Source organism: Varroa destructor, unplaced genomic scaffold (genome assembly GCF_002443255.2).
Source record: "Varroa destructor unplaced genomic scaffold, Vdes_3.0 BEIS01000006.1, whole genome shotgun sequence".
Classification (NCBI taxonomy): domain Eukaryota; kingdom Metazoa; phylum Arthropoda; class Arachnida; order Mesostigmata; family Varroidae; genus Varroa; species Varroa destructor.
Window position 1 is genome coordinate 32,181,375 of NW_019211459.1, and position 25,321 is coordinate 32,206,695.

Here is a 25,321-nt window from a genome sequence, read left to right on the forward strand (position 1 = left end):
GCCGTGGCTTCGAAACTTTTCTTGCATTGTGACTACTACTCTATCCTCAAATTGGACGTTGATCCGTTCTAGCGATTCGAAATTATGCGTGGAGGTCGCGCTCTTATCATCTGCGTGCTGCTCTTTTTTGTGTTCCTCACTTTTATCGTGTTAATTTTAACAGTTATAGCTCTAACACCCCGAGGCAGCAAAATACAAAGCACTATAAGCCCGTACAACCCTACAACAAACGCAGTTATTCATCCCAAGGACGTATGAAAGTAGGACCTCACTGAAAAAAGTCGTATCGACATACCTGTCTGGTGACACATCCATCGAAGGTGAAACTAGTATTTGATATTAGCGGACAGCCGGACATAATAGCAGTGACAGCGAAATACAGAATGTTAAATTCAATAATGGATGGAAGATCGACTTCGAACAATAATTGGCGGCCTCGGGAACATCTGCTGCTTTTTTCAGTTGAAATAGGACACGTAGAAATATCGATGGATACTAATTATCTCATCGACGACAGACGTAATGGAGCAAGCATTTGTTCGTTACTTTCATTTATATAAGACATTAAAATAATCTACTTACTACTAAATCTATGAAAGTTGTCAATTAGGTATAAGATGTATAAATATACATGTTATTCGGTAAAAAAGAAAACTGAAGGAAATGAAATGACTAACTATGTGTAGTAAGAAGGCAGACTACCATACCTGTATAAACCAGAAATGCAGTTTTGACATCGTAACTTTGGATAAAATCGTAACTATACTTTTTGAATCTTTCGTAATTTAAAAAATATCAAATTTCGTTTAGAATGACAAAGTGAAAGTAGTCTATTAAAAAGTATTAACTAGCTGTTTAATGTAGTCTATGATCTAATAATCAGTGAAAGTAGTCTATTAAGACGTATTAACTAGCTGCTTAATTAAGTCTACGATTTAATAATCGAGCACAAAACAAGTGAAAGTTTTTCAGACGTATTTGTTCAAAAACCTATTCGCGAAGCTGCTATGATGACTTCGGGCGCTGTCCCAAAAGATTTTAATGCCCCAAATGATCTTAGTATAAATTAAGATAATTGGGTTTAGACCTAGATATATTTTCAAAAACATTATAGACGTTTATATACGACATCAAAGTTTGTTTATTTTGTTCATACCAAATATTTAGTGGGTATCCATTTGACAAACCTACACCGATACTAATATGAAGATATAAAATAAAGGCTAGCTTCTTGATTATTGTTATCGTTCATTATATTACTATTACATATTAGTGTCATTACCGTCACACTCATTCACAAATATTAACTGTTACCACATATAAAAGGGTGAAACTTGGTACTTATGCATGCACGCATGCTCCTTTGGCCATGTTCTTCCCATAGGGACATCAAGTTCAATCATTACCCACAATAGCTTCAGTTTTTCTAAATATTTCGTTCGGTACGCTTGATGCGCACATGCATGGCGACATGTTGCTAGAAAGCGATTCTTGTGTGTTAATAAAGAAGCGCCATCCGACCTTATATTTGCGCGGATTCAGGGAACACTAGATGTGTGTTTTCTATACTGTTGTGGTTATCAGCTAAAAACGCTCATCTGAAGAGCCTATTAAATGCACCAATATTCATTACTGCAAATCGGAAGAAAGGCCAATTTTGGCAAGTTGTTATACCTGAGTATTTAATTACGGATATGCAAAATTTGGACTTAAATCTTAATAAGCTTATGATGTGACGATAAGACAACAATCTAATTTACATAGTATGGCTTAATGGCTGAGTAAACCTCTAACTTCGTCATATTACCAGAATTATTCACATTTGTCGACACAACTGCTAATAGTGACACAAGAGCTTTCCACAACAAAACATCGTATTAGTGGAAACGAAAAAAATCAGGCTCTCGGCCATCTAACTGAAAACCGAATTAGTTTTAAAAGCATTACATTCAAACGTGCAAAGACATATAAATGGATGAGTTGACTAATTATAGATTATAATATTTCCATAGATCAGATATGAAGAAGTAGCGCGTGAATGATTTGATTCGCTCGTTTCGCTTAAACAATACTATATCATACAAGTTTATGGGATTGACCAACAGGAACAGCATAACGGTTAGTTTTGAAAAAGAGGACCACTTCGTGTTGTGTTGTATGGGCTCTCGGCTATGCCTATACTGGCGTTTCAAATAAGCTCCTTGTAGGAGACAAACGCGAGTTAGCAATCACATAGGACAAAACATCGGTAGATAATCGATAATCGAAAGGTACGGTAGAAATGTGGAAGATGACAGAAAAGCAGTGACTAATGTCTTTACGCAAGCTATAAATATAAAATAAAATAAAGTGTAGACGCTTTTGGTGAAAATGTGGTTGTTTCTTTGCAATACAGTGATCTTGACGAATACGGAACAGAGCGCATATGACGGTCTCGTTATACTCGTTTCTTTTTCTACATATTTCGATATATTTTCGAAAAACTATAATATCGATATAAAATAGAGTGGTTGTACACACCGAGTGATTTTTAGCCTATCTCAAAATGACGACAGTTAATAGCAGGAACCTCAAGAACGCTATTAGGCTATTTTTAGCAACATCTTACTTATTCTTTTTATCAACTGCAGTTTAAAGTTAACTCAAACTCCTAGCACTGGAATTTCATATCGTTCCTGTATTTATGTAACACTGTGTATGCGTGTAGGTTGGTTCTTCTGTTTATTAAAAAGGTGTCATTTACCACGGATGTATGCATATAGTGGTATACAAACTGGTAATGCCTCTGCAAAATTTCGTATCACTAGATCATAACTCACAAATGTTTCCTATGACATTTGACAACAACCCGTTAGTTGGGTTGATGACAAAACAGTTGCGAATGTCTAGCGCGATGGCATCTGGGACAATTTAATCGAAGAATATGGAAATATGTGAAGATTGTCAAGCACGAAAGATGAATTCGATAGGAAAGAGTAAGTTGGTTCGATATTAACGGAATTCTATTTGAAATTTAATTTCGTTAATTGCGTATTGTCTTCTGAAAGCTAATATAGAACTTGATATTCTTACGTTATCTGTTTTTGACAGTTAACATAGGGCCTCGAATAAGAGGGTTGAGGTGTTTACGTTTCTCATTATCCGTGAACGCACGTTGCTGTTGCTTTTTGACAGAACTCAATAGTTAATACTAGTACAGCTATTATATTGTTGAATTTATAGTAAATTTGGCTGACATGATTTGCCCATTCCACCAATATATATATATATATATATATACATTCACAGTTCACTATATTTGAGGTCGTCAGTTGTAGAAAGTCGTCTGGATATGTTGGGAGCATCTAAATGTTGGTCCTGGGCAGAGTGCTCACGGGGCCCGATGCGAGGCATTTGATGCGATGATGAGTAGTTGAAGCTTAGAGCATGTCCGATCGTCGCATTGCGGAACGACTTACGGATACGTTTGTATATGGACATCTTCTGTTTTTTGTGTGAACCATTTCCTATGTAGATGTGTCGTATTTTTCGTTATAGATATATAGCTTTTGACGTCAATTTCAAAAATATTCTCGAGGTGTTATAGTACTTGCTTCTCTTATCAGATAATATACATTTTCGGGGACAAAAAGTAAGCTCGAAAACAATAATTTTGTGAAACTACAATATGAAAATAGTATTTGTTGTTTTCATGTTGTTCCTTAGTTATGCGACAAATTCAAGAACGAATTACCTTGAATTTCGTTGGAGGAAGTTGTCTGAATCGCAACTCCGTTAGCGGCTGCAGCGCTGTCGAGGGCGTGCGCGAGGGAATCAATCGACATTGACAAGTTGGACGTCGAGCCAGTAGGACCGTTTAGGAGTGATTCTGAGTTCGTACCCGTCGACGTAAATGACCCCGCTGAATTTGTAGATCGAAGAGCCCTTTTGTGGCCGCCACCCCCAGCAGATGCCGATGATGTTTCACCTGTTAGTAGACCAGCTTCGATAACCTAAACGTATCAATCGGCAAACGAAGAATGTAGCTTGTATTTAATGATGAACGTAGTAAATTTGTATAAATTTAGTAAATATTTTTTGTCTCCCTTGAGGGTTGTTTATCGGAGAATATTCGTACAAAAGGCGAATACGACTGATTAGTAGGTCATAAGGAATTGCTATTCCCATAGCATTTAAAAATGTTCTTCCCAAAGTAGCCCAAAGTACACGTGAAGTAGACCTTTATTGAAAATATCATTATGAGATAAAATGTGTTTTTTCTTAGTTTGTTAGTGGCAAGTTAGACACGAAGCTGGTAGGCTGACATTCTACTCTAGGAGAAAAAGCAGCAGCCATAAAAACAAAATCAAACGTGTTCAGCTATTGTTCCAAAGTTCATATTTCCTCCCTCTTTGCGAACAGCTAAATTGTATGAACTCCGTTGTAGGGAATTCTGCAATAAAGTAAAAATAAGAAGACATTACGACAAATCATCGACACGGCAATCCGTAGATGGCGCTGCCGAACTAAGGACAAATAGCTAACACTATTTTACAAATAAGAAGCTTGTTCTACAACATTACCTTACTAAATAAGCATCTTGAAATTATGTTTTATCAAGAAATATATGTTTGTCTTGTCAACTTACGGAAGCGGAGTGATGTCGCGTGGCTACCGACTGCGGTGATGCGCCGACGCAAACATTAGCTTGTCCTGCACTTTCTGGCTCAACTATTTGGCGGGCACTTTCTCCTAATGAATCATCACTCGAGTCGTCTGTAGCAAATTCGGGTCAATACGTAAAGAAGGCGTGTAGCAATAATGCAGAGTTTTCGACACGTTACAGTTTTAATAAGACAGAGTGTTCGCGCCGCATAACATGGAAATAGAAGTATTATTTGTACTTCTGGCCCTGAGATACGGTAAATGACGTACCGGCCCACCTTTCTCAACGAATAGCATGCATTTGCTCTAATGTATTGAGTATTAGCTGTATTTTTAATTTCTAATAGTACGTCGTACTTTCATCGTATGAGTTCCGCCATATCATGTCTAAAACAAAGTTTAGCATTTTTTTAATCATTGAAAGAAGAATTGCAAAATTCTTTTCACATGTACTGAATATACTATACCACAGATAAAATTCCTCTATGCGCCACAATCCATCTGGAGAAGTCAGTCCTTACACAAATAGTTTTATAAACCATAACTACATATTATCCGGCTTAGTTTTTGCTCACAATATGAACAATAATACTACTTTATCGACAAAAATCAATTGTCAGTAGACAAACACGTCGATGCGTCTTGCCGGATTCGAACTAGAAACCGTGAATTTCTGTAATACTAGCACAAACCATTAGGTCATTCGGTAGATTTTTCATTTTTTTTGGAAGTGGTGTTCCTTGAAGGGGCGGAATTAATTATTTTAATTGAAAATTTTTATGAAACGGTATTTATTTCCAAAAGTGCCTCTTCTCGACGTCCGATGGCATTACAGGCCGATTATAGCGTATAAAACAGCGAGCAGAATCTTTACGAACATATTTTATCTTCTTTTATGTCTCTATTCTTCTAGGCGGAATTCTGTGCAGGCAGTCCATGATGTAAATACCGTTAGTGAGTTAAGCTGTAGTGTTCTTTTTGGCCACACGCCTAAATGTAAATAGATTCGAAAAATCACCGAAGCACTCTAGGCACTGCCCTCAAGGTCGACTCCATAGCTCTAAGGAGAATGGATATCTGTTGAGTCCACCAGCTAACGCAGCAATCTGATGACATTTAGTTGTGACTGGCTTTTTCCAAAAACCAACTTAAAACTAATAACACAGGGATGTTCATGCAATAACGAAACAAGATATAAGCAATATTAGATAGTAGCAATCCTTCGGATCCAATTTTCAGACCATTAATACCATTTCAGTTTAAAGCAATAAGACTCAGTCTAAAGAGGGAAAGTCTACAGCATATCCGTACCTTTCTGCGCCATTCATCGAAGATGCACTGACCATTGATCAACTCCGCAATAGTTGTGCAAGTTATTTGTGTGCCAAATGGACGGAGAAGTTGACTCCACTATTGACCTTAGCTCATGCATTTCTGTCGGAAATTTGGCCTGTGTGAATTTCAGGCGGAAATCTCAGCCAATCTTGAAAAGCTTACCTAAAAACGATTCGTTACGCCTCTACAGGAGACAATTTTCAAATTCTATAACCATCCAAAACGTGCGAATCTCGCTTAAGACCAGGTCCCAATTTGGAATCCAGTAAGATCGCTTGGCTCAAAAATGTGTACAACACGCAGCAGAAATTGCCAAAATTGATTGTACCCGTATTAATTGCACGATTACAGGAATTCTCTAGTCAGTGACACAGCCTATTGTAAAAGCGGCCAACTTTGAATCTAGCCATGCATACATTGATTTAACGTTTGAATTGATATAGATTTTGTGCACATCAACTAGAAAGAGAGTACTTACCAGAGTCAGATACGTGGAGTGTCTTCTTAATGTCGATCTGGCTCGCAGCAGGAGTCATTCCTGGAGTTGAGGACTCTGAATGATTTTTATACCGTTCGCTATAACGAATCATCTGTAAATATGTAGAGACAAACAGTCGACGTAACAATACGATAAAGTAGCGTCTGTAAAGCTGTGATACCAAAGCTGGAATACAAGTTTTTACTGTGTTGCACAATATTATTTCCCATGTGCTATAGATTTATGTTATAGTTTACCAATTATCAACTAGATGCAAGTTAATTTGTCTATCTTAGTCGTAGAATGAAGGTTTACACGTTAGTGAAGACTGTTGGCCGTTTTCTTAAAGATATCGGAGCTCTTTTACTTTGTTAAACTCTGAAGTTAATGTAAAAGTGCATTTGTGAGAACAAATTTCCAATACAGGCTATAAAGCGTTCTATTGAGCATGTACCCCAAAGGTCAAGAAGGCTTTTAACGCTTCGAACCGAACAAGGCGAACAAAACCGAGGCTAAAAATTTGCCTACAAGCGAATTGGATACACTGGAAAACGTAATTCTGTCACTGACAATTTAAATGGTCAGGTTAATCCTACTTCTTTCTTTACCGAAGGAACTACAACAGTATATACACTGTTGGAAAATATCCAAGTATGTGACTATAGGCATAGCGTGTTTAATTAAGAGAGACAATTTCAGGACCAATCTATCCCTAATATCAAGACAGTGATATTAAAGTCACGAACATGAATCGAACACAGCTATAATATGGCCGAACAAGGCTACGATAAGGCAGGATACTCCTCTAGTTAGAGTGTCCTATTGCAGTTTTATCTGAAACTTACGCATAGAATAATTGCATTGCAGGACGCATTGAAATGTCTATAAACGTGAGTTCGTTTAATCATGACGATCGTCGCGCGCCAATTCAAATCGGACATTTATTCTGTGCGAACTACCGGAGTGGGGTAGGCTACCGATCGACTATAATTATCATGTAGGGATAGCTGGCGAGTTATGGTAATCTATTTCTATTTAGTTTATTACTATTATTACTAGGTATCCTAGCGCAGTTGGTCGTAACCCTGCAATTTTTTTGAGCAATCAGCTTAGTTTTTGTTCCATGATGAGTATCACTTAGCTATACTATTGAAGATCTGCGCTTGCCGTTGACGGATTATGATTCACAATTCTGCTAAATTTTCTCATGCATCCACATTTACATTATGTTGATTATAAATAGGGTTAAGGAGATATTTTGATGAGCTACAAATGCCAGATGTAGACTAAGTATCGAGACGCTTCTTTTCTTGATTCAGCTAGTTAATTGCAGCCTTACCTCCCAGCAGAAGCTTGCTGGCTTGGGTTGCCGGAAAGCAAATAGAACAGTTGGTTTTCGACGATAAGTGGGGCTTCCTTGCAAAAATGTTCGTGTCTAAATGCCGTAGCTCTGTTGTTCGAATATTCAGACCATGCGGCCTGTTTTACCGCAGATCTTGCGTATGCTATACCAACAGCGCGTGTTTCGGATGATGAATGCAAGATTCGGTTCGATTTGTTTTGGCTGTATCCTAATGGGGCAAAAACTATTGGCATGGACTAGAGTTTCCGAACACATCGTAATCAACGAAGCCGTTCCCAGATGCACACTAACTCAATCGGGTGTCCGCAGTTTGATATCCAACCCGTGCATCGGTAATGAAGTGACTTGTACATGAAATAGAAGTAGTAAACTTGATGATCAGGACTATAAAATAAAATACTGATGGTGTGTGCAAACATAGCCTTATGATCTATTTAAAAAATGGGAGCCTGTTAAAAACACCTTACCGTTCCTTCTGGAAACTCCAGTTGTGGCCACAAACTGGCCAAAACAAAACGACCTTAAGTAAAGCTCTAGACACATGACAGTGCTTACTAAATTTAACCCCATATAATGGAATGAGTAAATGCGAATTCGTAGTATTTATTTATAGTCTTTTGATAATAGTAACTAAAAAACTGTTAGCTATGACAGCCTCCTCAGACCAGCCAAGAACGAAATCAGTACTTGTTTTTAGCCATATTTTTCTTAACGTTTTTAATAAAAATAATCGTGTTCTCTAGTTTAACGGAAGTTCACATTAAAACATATTTTACTTTTATCCACGCATTTGGTTTTTTCAATCATTCACTAGAATTTTTCGGTGAACGAACGGCCAGCATATTGAGCTTTGTTAATTTCAGCTAGGTGTTTCTAAAAACTTTTCGTTTACCTAAACAAAACTGGCCTTTACCTAGCCTTACATATAGTTAAGATTTAATGTCTATGGGGGTATCCCAGATTTAACTTGTACAAAACGGCATGTGCTATAGAAATTTGGCTTTCTAGCATTTGCAACGATTTTATCGGGATAGGTAATGACAGTTTAAAATGGGGATAAGGCACTGGGCAGGACACAGTAGTCTTTCACGGCACGTTGTGCAGTGAAGTTATTTAAAACATTATTACCACGACAATATATAAAACTAAAGCTCGTCTTGTTGTAGCTTTGCTACATATACGTCGAAAGGAAATATATTAGGCAAATACATTTTGTTTTTATAAACATGGTGCAGTGGTGGAAAACGTATCTTCTTCTAGGGCAGATGGACGGCGTGGGTTTCGTTTTTGTTGAAAAAATCTAATCTAATAACACAAAAATGTGACTTGCTGTGCTGAACGTGAGACTCTACCCACAGTTTCAAAAAAAAAAAACGGGTCTACTATTTATTTAAGCAGCACTGCTCCACTCGAACTTCACTTACAAGCAATAAAATGTACACTTTTTTGCTAATAGGTTTCGATAAGCCTCTATGATACACCGTCTTATTATTAACTGCTTGATTTAGAAATTGATAAACTATGGAGAAAACGAGTTTCTATAAAGGGGTTTAAGCGTTTCTAGCTTCGTAGCGCTTTCGTCCGTTTATCTCCTTCAATGGTCTCTAAAGGCAATTCAGAAAATCTGTGTGTTCTCGTTACAATATGACGCTTCTCATATACGTTAATTGGGAGTCAATCATGGTCATCAGTAAGATGTTTTCAGCTTTGCCTTGCGAGGAGGAATATCAAATGAGAGAAATGAGACAGTAGTTTCGAAACACTAACCTTAACGCTTTTGTTTTTTGTCTCTTTTTGATGGTTTATAACCCCATTCCGTAAAGTACTACAGAAAAAGGTGACTTCGAACTTTCGAGGCGACTTTTGAGGTATGATTCCGGATAGCAGGCCGACTTTACATTTAAGCAACTTTTAAGCTTCGATTAATAAAGTGTTCGCGTTAAACAATGTTGCGACCACTGGAAGCATCTGTTATTTTCTCTATATGGCAATGTTTTCTCACAAACAGGTTGTGTTGTGTTCACGGTACATTGGTGCATGAATCCTTTGAAATCGTTCGACTGACTCAGGGTTGCCACCCAGGGTTGCACCAAGGCCAGTACTGTTAGAGAATTTCCTTGAAAACGATCACAAAGGAAGCTGCAACAAATGAGTGTATAAAACCCTCTGCCAGATACGTAATTACGTTGGAGATGCTTGGGCCATTTTACAAAACCTGTTGTGTATCATCTAGTCATAGCTATATTTAAATGAGATTTGAAAATATTAACAGAACCTCAACATGTTTTATATTTACTAAGAGAATCTTGTATACAGTTTATTGCATGCCTTTTTTTATTTTCTGGTGTGTAGGAGATAGGTTTAGAAGAACGGTAAGGAAGTATATTCTCGAAAAACATAGATAAAATAATTTCGGAATAATAAGTGAATCATTTTAATTATCGCGTGGCACAACAAGCAAGTAGAAAAAAAATTAAGAAGAAACATTTTTAATTTTCATTGTAGAATGCCAGTTGTTAGTGTATTTTACAAAACCGGCGTTTTTTGGACCAGACTGCACCACTACCAAAAATCATTCTACTAAGTAAACTGATTTTGGACAACCTTCATTCTTCTACCTTGTTAATGCCATCGACGTGACGAAAGAACATGTGAGGAACGTATGAATTTGCTAGGAACACACAAGGTTATTAAGTAATAAATGAGGTTTTTTACGGCGTCACGTTCGCTTTCGTCATAAATTGAACATATCTTTGAAAGCGTCAAAACTGTTCAGTATCAGCCCCTCTAGAATACGATAAAGGTCGGCTAGTATAGATGTTACGCTTAGAAGATCGATAGAACGAACGATTCAAAAGGTCAAAACTCGAAAGTTTTAGTTAGAAAAGAAAATTAGGCCATTCGTTTATACCACAGTATGACTACTAGAACGTTATCAGTTTAAAGATATATTGAGGGCGTCGAATTTCGATCATATTTAACTTAATTTCACTAAATCACCACAGAAACAGGTGCGTCACCTATGCACTTCACAGATTAATTCTAGAACAATACTTCTCGCCGCTATTTCACGTATTCGACCATTATAATATGGCTAAGCTAAAGGACGGCGGTTCGAATTGAAATAATTCATGTACATTTTGTCAAAATCGACGTATTTATATAATTATGCACTTTTGTAATAGGCTTGAAAGTGCAAACTTAACAAGTTTTGGCCTGGATACTGAAAATCAGGGAACTCTAAAATACTTGCGGGTGTTTGAGCATGGGTTAAGCAGTCATAACTTTTAAATGGGGAAACATTTGAATCTTGAGCAAGTTTTCTTGGCAGAAGCAAAGCTCAACGCCTAAGTGAGATCAGCAACACAGTAAAGACTGAGCGGATAGGAAAACAGCCAGACAAAAACATTGTATAGAGAGTTACTAAAGAGGATGCCTACATTAGGTGTACGTTAGGTGATCATGTGGACACTTCAATTTCAAGTGGGGATATCCGTCTGACAACAGCCCTAATAAAATTGCCGCCTAAAAATGTTGCGATGACTTCCCTAGCATGGCCAGTGCATGCCTTCATAAAGCCATTTTCATGGTTATTACGCATTCACCGTGGTAGGTATTTGTCTGTGCAAATCCACGATCATACTATATATCCTTTTTACACGTAAGGCTTCTTTTGTCAGATACTTGGTAGCATACCTGTGAGACTTGGTGGGATGTTCTGAGAGTGTGAAAGCAGTTCGTTACTTTCCTTTTTGTCTACTTGCAGTTCATTTTTAGATTTTTCCCTCTGACTTTTTGATTGTACCCCGTATACTTCTGAGATCTGGTTTGCGACATCAGTGATAACTATGCAGCACTTACCACCATTAGAAAATTTCAACGCGTTGATACTACCGTATGCGGAAGCGCCCTGAAGAATACGTTGGTTCGTTTCTTCTAAGCCTTATCTAATCTGTCTTATGTATGTAGGAATCTCTATGTGCCAACGTGCAGGTCACAAGGAGCTCTTTTTGCCGACGGACTTCATTTTGATTCAATGCTCGCTGGCGTGAGACAGCCATTACAGCGTCGTGCTCCATACGGTAGCACATTGGTAATCGTTCCCGTTCCACACGGGATTTTTTGAGTAAGTTTGAGCCTTTTACCACTCTTTAGGTACATTTTCTTTATTGTAAGAGCAGGTTTTTTTTCCAAGAGTTTGTATACTGCGCAAATCACACGGAATGAAGTTTCGCCCTATTTCGACATGGCCGACACATATCAGTTTAGATCTCTATTAATACGAAACCAGATTTTAACGTGGACTCTCTAAGCCGTACTATATAGAGTTAAGGCTAACTAATTATACAACGTATTTGTTACGACGTATACCTATACTGGACGAACCAATGGAAACCTGAAAATATGCACTTTACGTTTTTTAGACACTCGAACTTAGCTAAAAGGATCAAGTTTCGTGCTGGTATTTGTGTTTTGACTAGGATTTACGTGGTACAACCGCATGACATTGCCTGTTTATACATAGCATGTTTATATACTAATATAATTTTATGTACTTATATGTCTACCTATTTAATCAGGTCTGATTAGTTAAAGACCCACACAAGAAGTGTGTTACCCTAACAGATCAAGTAGTGTGTTGTAGATCAGCTCTAAAAGTAAGGTTGTTTAGCCCGAAAACAGACCTTGGACTTGTATTGAACTGGAGTTAACATTACAGGTTTAAACCTTAACCTTTGTTTAGGAAAGACAATAGATCAATTACAGTGAGTTTGTTCCCATACGCACAACAATTCACGTCGCCTCAAGGTCGAAGTGGTTATCAAATTAGTGCTGCATAAATTTAGCGCATGTAGATGGAATCGCAGTGTAGCCTTTGGTTACCGCAGGCAACGTATAGTTGGTGGGCAATTTTGCGAAAAAGGTATCCATTTCTCAACGTATTAGGGATATGTACGACCACCGAATGCTTGCAAAAAGCATCAAAAGTTTACAGCTGCTAGCCTGCTAGAATTGACTTGTTTCTCAAATACTCGAGATATAACTGTTACTACACTTCATACAACACTTCCGATATGATTTTGTCCGATCTGCTGGGAAAATACCATCTTCGTGCTTCAGAACGCTTTGTCTATTAAAAACATAGGAAAGTAAGCGCCAAAAGACGAAATACGTTCCCCAATATGCTTAGTTTAAGCACTTTTCACAAAAATTCACTAAATGCAGATAAACGAAACTGTTATAACTGTAAAAATAAAAAAAAAAAAAAAAAAAAAAGGTTGACTGCAAGACAAGACATTTTAAATTCCTACAACGCAATACTGCCTTCAATCTTGTGGGTGATAGTATAAACTAATAGTAAGCCAGTGACAATGATTACTTTTTGGGCATCACATGAATTTTTTACCTAGACCTGTGATAGATGGAAGTTGGAGCATGTTCGTTCTGCAAATAAATATACACTTGCTCTAGTTCAGCCACGAATCTCCTCAGCAGATCGTTACCAGTGTTCTAGAATACGAAAAGGTATACCATCATGTTTTTTTAGGACTCTTGCGACCTATACGAAAATCTGACTTTATAAAAGCAAAAAGTTTATATTCTCCCATATCAAGCAGCTGCTCTCGATTGATTTTATAAATATTTGGTTTACACCAATGGTCAAGTCTTGGTTTAAGCCTATATTTTTTTACATCAATACGTAAGGTATATCGATATATGAAGCCCTCTTAGATATTATCATTCGTCGATGTGGGTCATGTATGGTTGCGCAATTTGGCAGGTATTTTGGCGGCATTTGCACAAGCTGGACCTTTGAACGGGCAACCCGCCCGAAGTTCACTCTAAGCGCTGAGAAGGTTTGCTGAGCGGGCTCAGATTGTTACACATATCTACTTATACATTTCCTGCTATAAACTTCAAGAGTACAGAACTGAACTAGCATAGTGGTACAACTTTAAGCGTTACTTGCGTGTCCCATTGTATTAGATGGTTTTAGAGACAATCGTGTCCCTAGCTAGGAAGGTATAGTCCCTCACGTTAGTGCGTATCAATCCGCGGACATCCGAATCCGGGACGCGAGGACAAATCCGCCGATGCTATTATTTGCTGTCGGACTTTGCTATTGAGGGCAATCCAAAGTGAGGTACTTTAGTATCGGAGTAATGTTAAGATTAAACAGCTATCGTGGACCGCTTGATCTTGTCACAAAGGGGAAACACTCAGGGTAGCAAAAGATAACCCTGAATAAACAAATAACATATATGTGCGCGACTGATGTGCACAGGTTGAAATCTGGGTTGCAAGTAACCAATCCAAGCACGTCAGTGACGTAAATGTGAACCCCATGTTTTCTTTGGGCATCTTCTATGACGGTTATATACGATATGTTATGTATGTATAAATGCTGACATTTCTAGTCGAGAGACGATCCAAATGGCGGTTCAGAGTGCAAAGTCCGACGCTGTGTTGCAAAACACGTCTCGGATCGGTATAGCATTATCGCAGGACACATAAATTGTTACACAGATATAAACTAATTGGTGTGAAAAAAAATTTATCTTCTACCACACCTGTTACCATATCTACACTGTATATAACACACATGTGATGCCCCAAAGCGTGTAACAAACTTTACTAAACTAGGAAAATATTATCTGAGGAATTAGATTATAACGGGCTTGCATAGTTTGTTGTCAAATGTCACCGCATTTTGCCGCCACTGACCTGAATAGGATTTGATTGGCTATAGTTTTGTGCGTTGAATCTTGCCCTACGCTCTCTTTCAATTGCCTCAAAAGCGTAGCCAGGAAGACCTTTAAAAAACCAAGCGCCAGTCTTTTTCCACACCTGAAACACAGGAGCAGCCATTTGTTAAGCACAAAGTCATATAGCTCATATGGAGCCAATCTCATTTTAAATATTTGCATCTTATTATTTAAACGGTGTGTACCGATGCTAGAACGTGCAACGCCGTATGTGGCACGGCAAATTTTCCCGTGTAACCTCATTATAGTTACATAATGACTTATAATAACATACATACACATAGACTACATATTAAGGCGTACATAATAATCAAATTTAAAAAACGAACTACATGCCGAAGCTTACAACATAAACAAAAGGCCGAAAAAAAAAATACACCAATTGGCATGACGGTTATTCTTCGCTCGAGACTTTCGGAGAAATAAAGCATCATGTTTAGATTTAGACTATTTGTATTACAGTCAGTGTACAGCACAATCTGTATACCCATGCGACTTTTTTCTTTTGTATAGTAAACATAACATTTATATAGATTTATTTGAATAAAATCTTATGGACTTGCCAAAAGTTATTATTTGTTATGTATGATAGATACATATAAGAAAAAGGCATTTATATTGAAACAGCGAAACTAACTACTTCAGCAAATGTCGTTGCTAACGGATACTATCCAAATTTAATATCGTTTAGAGATGCTTCTAACTGAATACATTAGTCGGTCAGAAGACGATAGATAGATAGACATACCTTTTTTTTGAGAGCTTACCAAAAACTTATTTGGTGCTTGGCAGGATGCAAGGGACGTTGGTGCCAAACATCAAATGATATACTGACAGCGTATGCCAGATGCAAGGAAAGGAATAGATCTCTTGAGGTGGTCAGAAGGAGCTTTTCTTAGTGGAAAAAAACAAGCATGCGAAATAGGAAATTTCGCCTCTATGAATTTAATGGTACATCACAACCTTCGCTGTTGTTTCATGTTTCACCTGGCTCCAAAATAATATTTAAAGCTATTAGTTGTTAAAAGGTTGGGATCCTTAGAACCCAGTCTTTTGTCTACATCCGAGCAGATCAAAGAAACCGTTTCCTCCATACTGATGAATATCCGAACTGTTGCCCTGAATGTAGCAAAGCTTTCTGCCATGCCCTTCTCAAGTTACGTCAAGACCGAAACCGCCCTTTTATATCTGTATAAAATAGTGTCTTGGTGAAAATTTGTCGCCATTATCCTTGACTGGGGTACTCAAGAGTGAGTACATTAACCGCTGTTCCCACGAAACCTAGGTTGCCATTTATGCGTACGCCGCTACGTACTACTGCTAGAAATAGAAACAAATCGTGCATCATGTAGCATCTTGAACGAGGATGGTTATTTACGTTATCGTCCGTGGACGCGTGGGTGCTGTACGTACCCTCCAGACGGAGCGTTAAGCGTCCATCTGATATTGCAAAGGTAATTTGCTTACTAAATTTAGAGACATGTGGTGGCTCGAAAATGACTATAAACACAGTTCGTTTTGTCTGGGGGCCAGCTGTCTGCAGCAGTACTTAATAACAGTGAGCTAAGGTGTTTATTTAGACAAAGAAACCCTGTCCGCCCAAATTTCAAATGAACCAAATTACTGGGTTTGCGAAATAGCGATTGTCTAGACACGAACTAACCTATTGCAAACGGATGCTTACTATTCAACCGTACCTTGCGGCTAACGCTGCCTAGCCATAATCCGTAAATATGGAAATAAACCGAATGAAAAGTCTATTCTATAGAAGGATTTGCGCGTAACACACATCCTCTTTCTACCATTTTCGGGGTAAGGAATTATACGAATTATAGGCGAAATTTCACGTTGGCGGCAGCCCGTACCGCATATTGGACTAAAGATCATTGACATTTAATGATGCTGGTCAAGAAAACAGCTACTGCTGCACACTTTGCCGTCTCCGAATGGCAACGTTCGCCTAAATTGATTAGATCAAGCAGAAGCAGATATGCAATTTCATGGAAGCACTATTGCATCAGACTGCCGTTGAAATACCTATTAACTATGATAGTAAGTAGTGAGAGATACAGGTTGTCCCACTTTATAGAAGGTCCTGTTTCACAACTTCGATTCACGATTGCGTCCAATCTACTACTTTTGATTATCACCCAAGTTTGTGCAACATGTCTACGTGCATTTGTATGTGTAGGTGCCTCTCCGTCTGCCCCTTCCAGACAAGTGTTGCAATACGATTATGTGTGGCACGTATTACGAGATCAATACGTTGAAAAAAAGCTAATATTCAAAATGTAGACAAAAATTGACTGCTTGTAATGTGCAAAGTATAAGACAATAGCATTGTTTGATCATATAGCCCAGCTCCGTGGTTTGACGCTCAGCTTCTGACGGCTTCACTTATCGTTAGATTTCTAACAGGTATAACCCTTTGATGATGGGTATGATGAAGGACTCGTGGAAGCGCTACTTAGAAGAGAGCCTCAGAGATCTGACGGTACCGGTTGGGTGCGCTAGGGAGACATTGAACAGGGAAACTTTGGAATCCGGAAGTGGAGAAAATGATAAATCTAAAACTCTTAGCTAAACTATAATAGTTCGACGATTATTGCAATTTGTCTTTCCAGATCTTTATTCTTTCTGGAATAGTGCTTGTAATGATTATGCTAAGACATCAGTTGGGACAACCAAGTCTTTTCGAGCGAGCGATTAGGGCAGATCGCGGGTAAACAGGGGCTTCTCGAATGAAAATTTGACCGTTGCTTACATAAAGAAAGCCACAAGTAAATTAACGTTGAAAAATGCATTCTACAGGTACGTAGCTTTGTCTTTGTTTAGGTCTAAATAAGTAAGACACAGGTAAGCTCGCGTAGTTTCAACGGATGAGAACCATAATAGCAGCAAACGAGTATACGACTGTAAAATAATGAAATTATGCCAAATTTTTTTTCAGAGTTTTTTTTTTCCGTGCCAGTACATTTGTGCAATACAGGAGCCGCGATACCCCCAGACATAATTTTCTTTTTTACGTGAAGTAGTTCGTCTGATCTTATTATCAACACGCTGATCGAAATGTCTGGCATGGCCAAAGATAAAGGTGATCCATGTGCCAGAGAATTTGCGTATACTGCATAAACCTTCAGGTACATAAAAATTTTAAAGTACAAACAACTACTTCGGTATTCAACTCTATATGTGTATAGAGACGTTATGCCGCTAACAGGCCGATCTCTCTTTTGTACCCCAATGCTATTTTTACATCCTCAAAAGTGAAGATATTTTCAAAAATATGTTAGTGAGACTTCCATTTGCAGTTTCCTTTCATCTTTTATACGTGTTTGGTGGAGGTTTCCGTAGGAGCTAGAATATCTCTCTTAATATTGCTACGGACCGAGGCTAAAGCTTAGTTTGAGGAGTCGACGCGTAGGCGTTATTTTTATGGCTTTAGCAAGGTGAGGTAAGTTAAACGATTCAACGTCGTTACGAACCAACCATCGTTGTTATGATTAATTAGCTGGCACAGCTCGTAAAAGCTAAATCTCCGTCTCTGGTTAGCGTTGAATTTTCATTGTGACGTCGGTGTTTTTATGTTTGTCATATTGAGCCACTCAACCACATTCGGCATGGGCGTGTCTATTCGACGCGAAGAGGTATCAAGGATGTATCGACTAAGTCGCGTTTGAAGTGTTTCCTCGAATTTGAGCAGCCGTCTCGTTGTTTCCTTTAGCTTTACTCATTACCAATGAAGACTTCTGTCTGATTAAAAGTTCCTGCACAACAAAGCATACCAGCGCTAAAACATGTTTTCTGGAGCTGAAACTTTCAGAAAATATATATTACGTTATATCGTATAATTGAATTAATTGGAAATAACAGACGGACTAGCAAATCGTTACGCTGGACCGTTCACGAAAACCTATTCAATGTAGTCTCTAAACTTCACGCTGGCTTCGTAAGCGATTCTACCACGCGTAAGATGTTTGGAGAAAATTGGCATTCACTGCTCCTACCGACATAAGGGTATCAATATTCGGATAATTTCTGTAAGATTTCAACTCTCGAAATAGTATGACTGTTATTACATTTACATCATATTTTATTGCAGTCTATTAGTTTTCTTGCTTTTCGAGACAGTTCACAGTAGTAGTAACGGTTTTTTTGGCCTAATAAAGCTAACGCAGAAACACACTTTCCACAAACATCGCTAATATGCACTTATTTCCATATTGCAAGTAGTAATTACGCTCTTATCCTTCGCTGATTACTGCCTAAGCTCCCTGAACTTCCTAGCCTGTGAACCTGAATTCGACGAGTACAGCCTCAGAGGGTGTGCGTGTCGCCCTTCACCATATGTGGCACTTTGGTCCAGCAGGCCACGGCAAACGAGATTAAGGTCACTTTGAGCGAATTCGAATTGTGATGCAAGTGTGTATGTACTGTGCATTGGGTACATAGTGTTACAATATCGGTCGTAAGGCATCGAACATCGAGTTGTCGAAAAAAATATTTCGATGATCGTTACATGGATGAGAGACGAGTCGCACGCGTACCCCAATGCTTTAGGCACCGTTTTTGTTGTGGACTAGCTAAGGTAGCTCAGATCTCAGTGGTATCATATTCGTTTTGTATGACGGCGCATGGCAGAGATCAATCTAGAGTCTTCATGTTTCGAGTTTTACGTCCGGCATCGCGGTTAGGTATTCCATCAGACAGGTGGCTCCGAGCACGAAGCAGAGTGTGTCTATGCCCGCATCCGAACCTAAACAAGGACGTACGCGCCCCCTAAGATTTCTTTAATACAAATACGTTACGCACTAAGTTGTTAGGAGGACACCAATCTGTAGTTTGAAACAATGGAAACCTTTCGGCTTGTTGTATTCAAGCATCAGTTTCTGATCACTCTTCAAAATTGCCATGTGAGAAACGCACCGCTGAAGGACAGTTTCGTCGCATGATAGATGAAGGAAATTTATGAAACTTACAACATAGTAAGCGATTATAATAGAACTCGAAGAGTACCGTAGGTAAGCAATAAAAACTAGTTAGTCGTAAAAGTATTAGAACTAAAACTTTTCCTTCCTTTCTGCAATTATCATGCTACCTGGAGCTTAATATTCTGTTGCTAATAGGTGGCAGTTGTGTAAGAACCGTCCTCGACGATCAGACATCCAGCCCAATAGTTCTATGGAAACCTTAGTTTGCACTAAAGACTCGAAAAATATTTCCTAACAACAAAAGATTTGCCCTTTTCGTCTGAATTGCAGAGTGTACACGCATATTTACTTATATTAATATAAATTTCGTTTTACGTTTCAATGTCGTAGGAGAGGCTTTTTCCGGTACACAGCCCCGTTCTAGACGGACCTTTCCGCCCAACGGAACCCAGATCATTTGCGTTTTATTTATTTATCGCGTTACTTTTTGTTCTCGGACTCTGCAAAAGCAATTCCAATAGCGCGGAACTTTTGTGGGGCTTGTCAAAAAAACGCAAAACGACCACAATAGTTTTAACGGTAAATACTCAAAATAACGGTAAATACAAATATTTTGTGAAACGTTTTCAACCTTAGATTTATAGAAAAGACGTACCATTGACTAATGCCCACTGACATAGCATGTTGACAATTTTCCTTCCAATAGGCACCAGTCGAACCCGATAAGTCTGGAAATGAATCGAGATCGTCTCTGGATCGCGCATTTCTTTACAGGAAATAAATTGTACTGCACGACTTCTGGTAAGCCTCAGTGCATAGCACACCCTACACTAGAAGGAGGTATTTCTTTAAACGAGACGACAAAATTTAATGAGTTTGTTGCCTTTGAAAAAAGGTAAAGCAATAAAAAGCACAGCCCGCCTTAAGACCAGACCAGCCAGAGTGGCTCGAGGTGTTGACATACAAGCTTTGCATTGCCGCTGAACTAATGCTACGAATCCATTGTCTGTATAATAGCGACGTCTGCGCTCCTCGTTTACTGACCTTCATCTATGTATTCATGCATGAAGTACACTGTTCTCGCACTAGAAATTTTTTTGCCATGTTTGGATAGCAGTATCTATGTTTCGTTCTCCCGTAATAATAGACCGCGGTCGCACGCGCGTGTATAATATGTTTATATATGAGAGCCACTAGATTAGTTAGGCTTAATTTGTTGTTGTTATTATTACCTAGATCGACGGATGAAACGAAGCGAATAGGATACGCTATGTAGAATTACTATGTACGAACAATATAATTTGCCATCTATAAATAAGTGCTTCCTGAATCGCGCTAAAAATCTCTATATTCATGTTCCCTATATTTTGCATGTGTGTATACATAGTTCGGTTTCAGCCTTTACAGCCTTATCGAACCACTGTGATTCATTAGATTTATGTTAATATTACGTTAAGAGAGAAGTTATCTATTTTGGTAAATAAGTTATTATGACAACGCAACTTGTTTTCTATTGTAGTTGTTAGAACAAATTAACTCAGCCAAAATTCTAGTACCTCTCTAGTTTCATGACATATCTTGCAGAGCCAGACGACATCCCGTTGCATGGTACCGCTTTGAAGTATGACCACGTTGAGGCCACATCTTGAGCAGACGTCCTGAGCGCAGACGCTGCATCGCTGAGCGTTTGATATTAACAGCCGAAAAGGGGAGCCGCACATGTGACACTGCCCCGAGCCTCGCCCCAGCACACAACAATGCTTCATCTTCTCCATCTGCGTCACCAATCGTCTATAATGCATCAATCATAACTATATTGAGCACTAAAGGTACGTACGACTACCGTATTCGAAAAGAAATTGTGCACGAGAAAACTTAACGATAATACCTTGCCCTGCATAACCTTAAGGCAATCGCTTAACCGATTGAAGATGTGAAACACAATGTTTTATATTATTAATTTATGTTCTTTACATCATAGGTCTTCACTATCGCGTTATTTTTTCGAAGGCTATTAATCGTAACCGACATAGTAATACGATGGTTTACTTATTGATACAATTCGGGTTGCATTAATTTAGAAATTAACGACAACATTGTCAGACTAATTTTAAGGAAAAAAACAGCCAAGAGTATCGCTGGCGATAGTTGACAAAGGCAGAATTGTGTGTATCGCAAAAAATCACGCGGATAGACAAACAGAGACCTCGTTGCAATTGAACTCAACATGGAATTTTGAAATACGACTGTTTGAGTGAGCGCATCCCTTCATGTCACCGATGTGAAGTTCATGTATCAGAACTTGCCCCTTCATTTCCCTATTTCTTCAGTTTCTGGTGTAACAAGGCTGTCCGCATTACAAGGGGTTAATGGGGCGGCTCGGGATATACTATTTGACCGATGTGAGTCGTGCCGATTTAGCTTTGACGCAGATTTTTCCTTTCGATCTGAACTACATTACGGACATTTTTCATTCCATTTTACCTAATGTAAAGAACGTCGGCATTTTAAAGCAAAAGTGATATGACCAAGAAACGACGTCAGCTGTAACACTTTGCTTGTCTGCTCAAAACTCCATGTGTAATCATGTAAATCGTACCTTCATTTAGGTATTCTACCAAGCACATACAACGCCATACCTCTCGACAGGGGTGTGGCGGTCTATGTGCTAGGTCTCGCTCATGTGCTAGCATGAAATCTCCCTTCGAGTCGCACGGCTCTGAAAAGAAAACGTTATAATACATACACAATTCGTTCTTGCTCCATCCGCTCAACGCGATCCGCTTTCTGAACGACCTCGAGGATCATTGAGCGCTCTTTGTCAGTTAAGGGCCCGGGCATGCCAAACGTGTGATCTGTCTTAATGGACCACCCGGATCGCACTCTGTAATGCAATACAATAGGAACCGAACGGAACGGAACGGATTCAGAATTTTATCATCTGACATAAAACAATTGATTTTTCTACGAAAATACCTTATAGCTAAAGCCTAAAGACACAGACTTTATTTTTTAGGATTCAGCACTACAACCTAAACATAATTCCCATAATGATCCTTCTTCAACCGATTAGTCAACTTGGCTTTGACCGAGGACAATGGAAAAACAGCTATACGCGAATAAAGTCAGTATTTTAAAAAAGCATTACGCTAAAAAAACAGTTGATCTATCGTTAAGTTAAACCTGTCGGCGTAAAATTTGCCGTGCTGGCAAACAAAAAAAGAAAAATCTTTCTACATTACAGATTAGTGATTTATTTCTTATCGTCCATTGGTTGACGCTTACTTTATGCCATGAGATCAAACGTCTATTACGTCTGACCCAATTTCTCTAATATATGCTCCTAGCGTAAGCTGACATTATCTGTGAGGGCAAACATTTGAAGTCAAATAAAGAAAAGGCTAAAATTGTACAGGACGAATCAGTAGTTGAAGCTACTAACGGAGACAGATAGAACAGTTACATGGAGAAAGAAAAAAAAAAAGTCCATTTTGCAGAAATCAGTAGAGTTTAGGAATACGATCGCACTGTTTTATTTGAGACTTCAGTTGAACAGCGCTCGATCTAAAATCGCCTATTGGCGTCAGCACACTCTGTAAGTATTCCCCGGTCCTCGAGGACGTCGCCCTAGGTGGCGGAGCCTGTGCGACCCAACCCGATCACAGCCTTGAACTTGGCACAAGCTAAGCGTTGCGGCTGTGTGGCTTGGCCTCACTGATTGCTTCCAAGGCTCATTTATAACTAAACAAGGGCAACTGGATGTTAATTTCTACATAATTTGTACTGATAGCGAATTTTTGTAAGCTACATTGCCCTATATTAGTGTTACAATTTGGGTTGATGGATTTTATTGCTGGAAGCAACGAAATGTATTCCGGTTGAGAGAACTCGAACGTAGAAAAGAATGCCACATTTTGTACCATTCTTTTTTAGATAGATTTCATATGCTTTTAGCCAAATAAGGAATCGCAAATAACTTAAGTTATATTAAAGTTTAGTAGTACAATAAGTACAACTGCAACTGAATTGCTCTACGTAGCTTAGGTAAACTAAATATATCAGCGCTTAACACTGATACGAAAATATAGAAGGAAAAAAGTCTTATTTTCCCGAATTCTCTATTATTGAAGTAGCTCCATTACAGTCTCCATTAAATTAAATCCTCCTAGTGTACATCACCTACAATAGTCACCTTCGACCTTTACGGTAACACTGGCTAATCGGCCTAAAATTAGAAGCTAAGATTCCAATCAGGAATGATGGTTTTTTTCCCGATACTATTGTCATTTATCTTCATTCAACAGATAGGTTCTGAAATTTCTAGTAAAAAAAATTCTCAGTTAGAAAAATCTTAAGCGGACGCTAAATCGTTATCTAAGCAAAAAGGGAAAGGCATCATATCCTGACCTCTATGAAATGAAAAAAGGCGCTCTTGTTCTGCGTATCTAGAGTTTATTTTAAGGTTCGCGTGTTTGACATAAAAATGTATATTGGAAATTATTCTATCGTGACAGGCTTCCCTACTTTACGGACAATTCTCATGATTACTTGTATAATACAGTTCATTTATCGACATTAGCACAGTGGACTAATGCTGCGTCCTTCACTTTCCAACGCACAAATACTTTTACACCCTGCCAAGTACTTCGATCGATGTGTTCTTAAGTTGTAAATGCCAGTCTTCAAACGGCATTAGCAGTTAAGCAAAGCTTAGGGTTCGATGTCTGGATGGTTTCAGTAGTATGTCCTAGGTTGCAGGTCAAAGTACATGCGTTCCTTAAGGTAAGAAGACCCTGGATGCGACGAGTGAATGACGGGGAGAACTTCATGTTTATAGCTGCGGCATACCATGAGTCGAAGCAAGAACTCAGACTGTCAGGAACAAAGCTGTATTTTAGGGACAGATTCCTTAGCCGCTGATCAATTTGAATTTGGGCTGTTTTACGGAAAGGGGCAATCATACCCATATCCAATTAATTGTCCAATGAGGCAAAGGACAAATGAACTGGCAAAAGAAATTTTTAATTATTTCAAATTTTTCGGCAATTCATTTATTTTATATAATTGGACCTATTTCATTATGTTCTGGTATTCGCTTAGTTGCATATCTATAGAACTTATTAATTACGAAACATGAGCGCCGAATTCTCAGGGGCCCTTGATCTAGTTAGCGTTCCGTCTAACCGCATCCGAAACTTGGGGTACGAGTATTACGTCAATTCAGTTAATTTTTTTGGTGTACTAATTGAGTCTCGGTCTTTTCAGAGCGGCCCTATGCAAGAAGAGCTGTCATAAATATTTTTACCCGTTTATATCATCTAGACTTAGAAACGGGCTAGAGAACGACTGCTAACCAATTAATAATAATTTGCTTTTATAATATCATCATCAGCTGCCAGCATGTCAAATATTATAGCCTTGGTGTCAGTAAGAAATCAAAAGTCAACTACCTTTAAAGAATTAAGAGCGTCCGGGTATGAAATCAGAGAGATCATGATCGATGAAAACGCTCATTATGACAGGTCTAAATGACTCGGGTTTGTTCTAGTTGTGTCAAACTATTTAGCAAACACGCGTCTATAGACCTAGTAGCAACACTTAGGCACCTGGACGAGACAAGGAAATGAGTAGAAAATTTGTTGTCGGCACATTTGCTTATATATAAAAAGCACACTCTATTCACGGTAATGATCCTGTGTCTATTTGCAATAATAAGACGGGCGTTGGGAAGACGACGCCGCGACTGGGACGTGAGGAACAGAGGGACATTTGGTCTATGACAATGGCATTCACATGATGGCTT

The 25,321-nt window shown here is 38.6% G+C and overlaps 1 protein-coding gene across 19 annotated transcripts in view; it reads right to left on the reverse strand.

Annotated features, from left to right (window-relative positions):
* Positions 1 to 1,117: 1,117 nt before the first annotated feature.
* The window catches only part of LOC111253538 (uncharacterized), a 94,015-nt gene continuing 69,811 nt past the window's right edge, over positions 1,118 to 25,321 (reverse strand). For all 19 annotated transcript variants that reach the window (XM_086992947.1, XM_086992944.1, XM_086992943.1 and 16 more), the window contains 7 exons: positions 22,265 to 22,402; positions 21,075 to 21,309; positions 14,547 to 14,669; positions 6,458 to 6,569; positions 4,628 to 4,755; positions 3,734 to 3,992; positions 1,118 to 3,506 (listed from right to left, as the gene is read on the reverse strand). In XM_086992947.1, the coding sequence (XP_086849073.1) occupies positions 3,283 to 3,506; positions 3,734 to 3,992; positions 4,628 to 4,755; positions 6,458 to 6,569; positions 14,547 to 14,669; positions 21,075 to 21,309; positions 22,265 to 22,402 (1,219 nt within the window). In that variant the 3' untranslated portion in view covers positions 1,118 to 3,282. The remainder of the gene's footprint in view (positions 3,507 to 3,733; positions 3,993 to 4,627; positions 4,756 to 6,457; positions 6,570 to 14,546; positions 14,670 to 21,074; positions 21,310 to 22,264; positions 22,403 to 25,321) is intronic.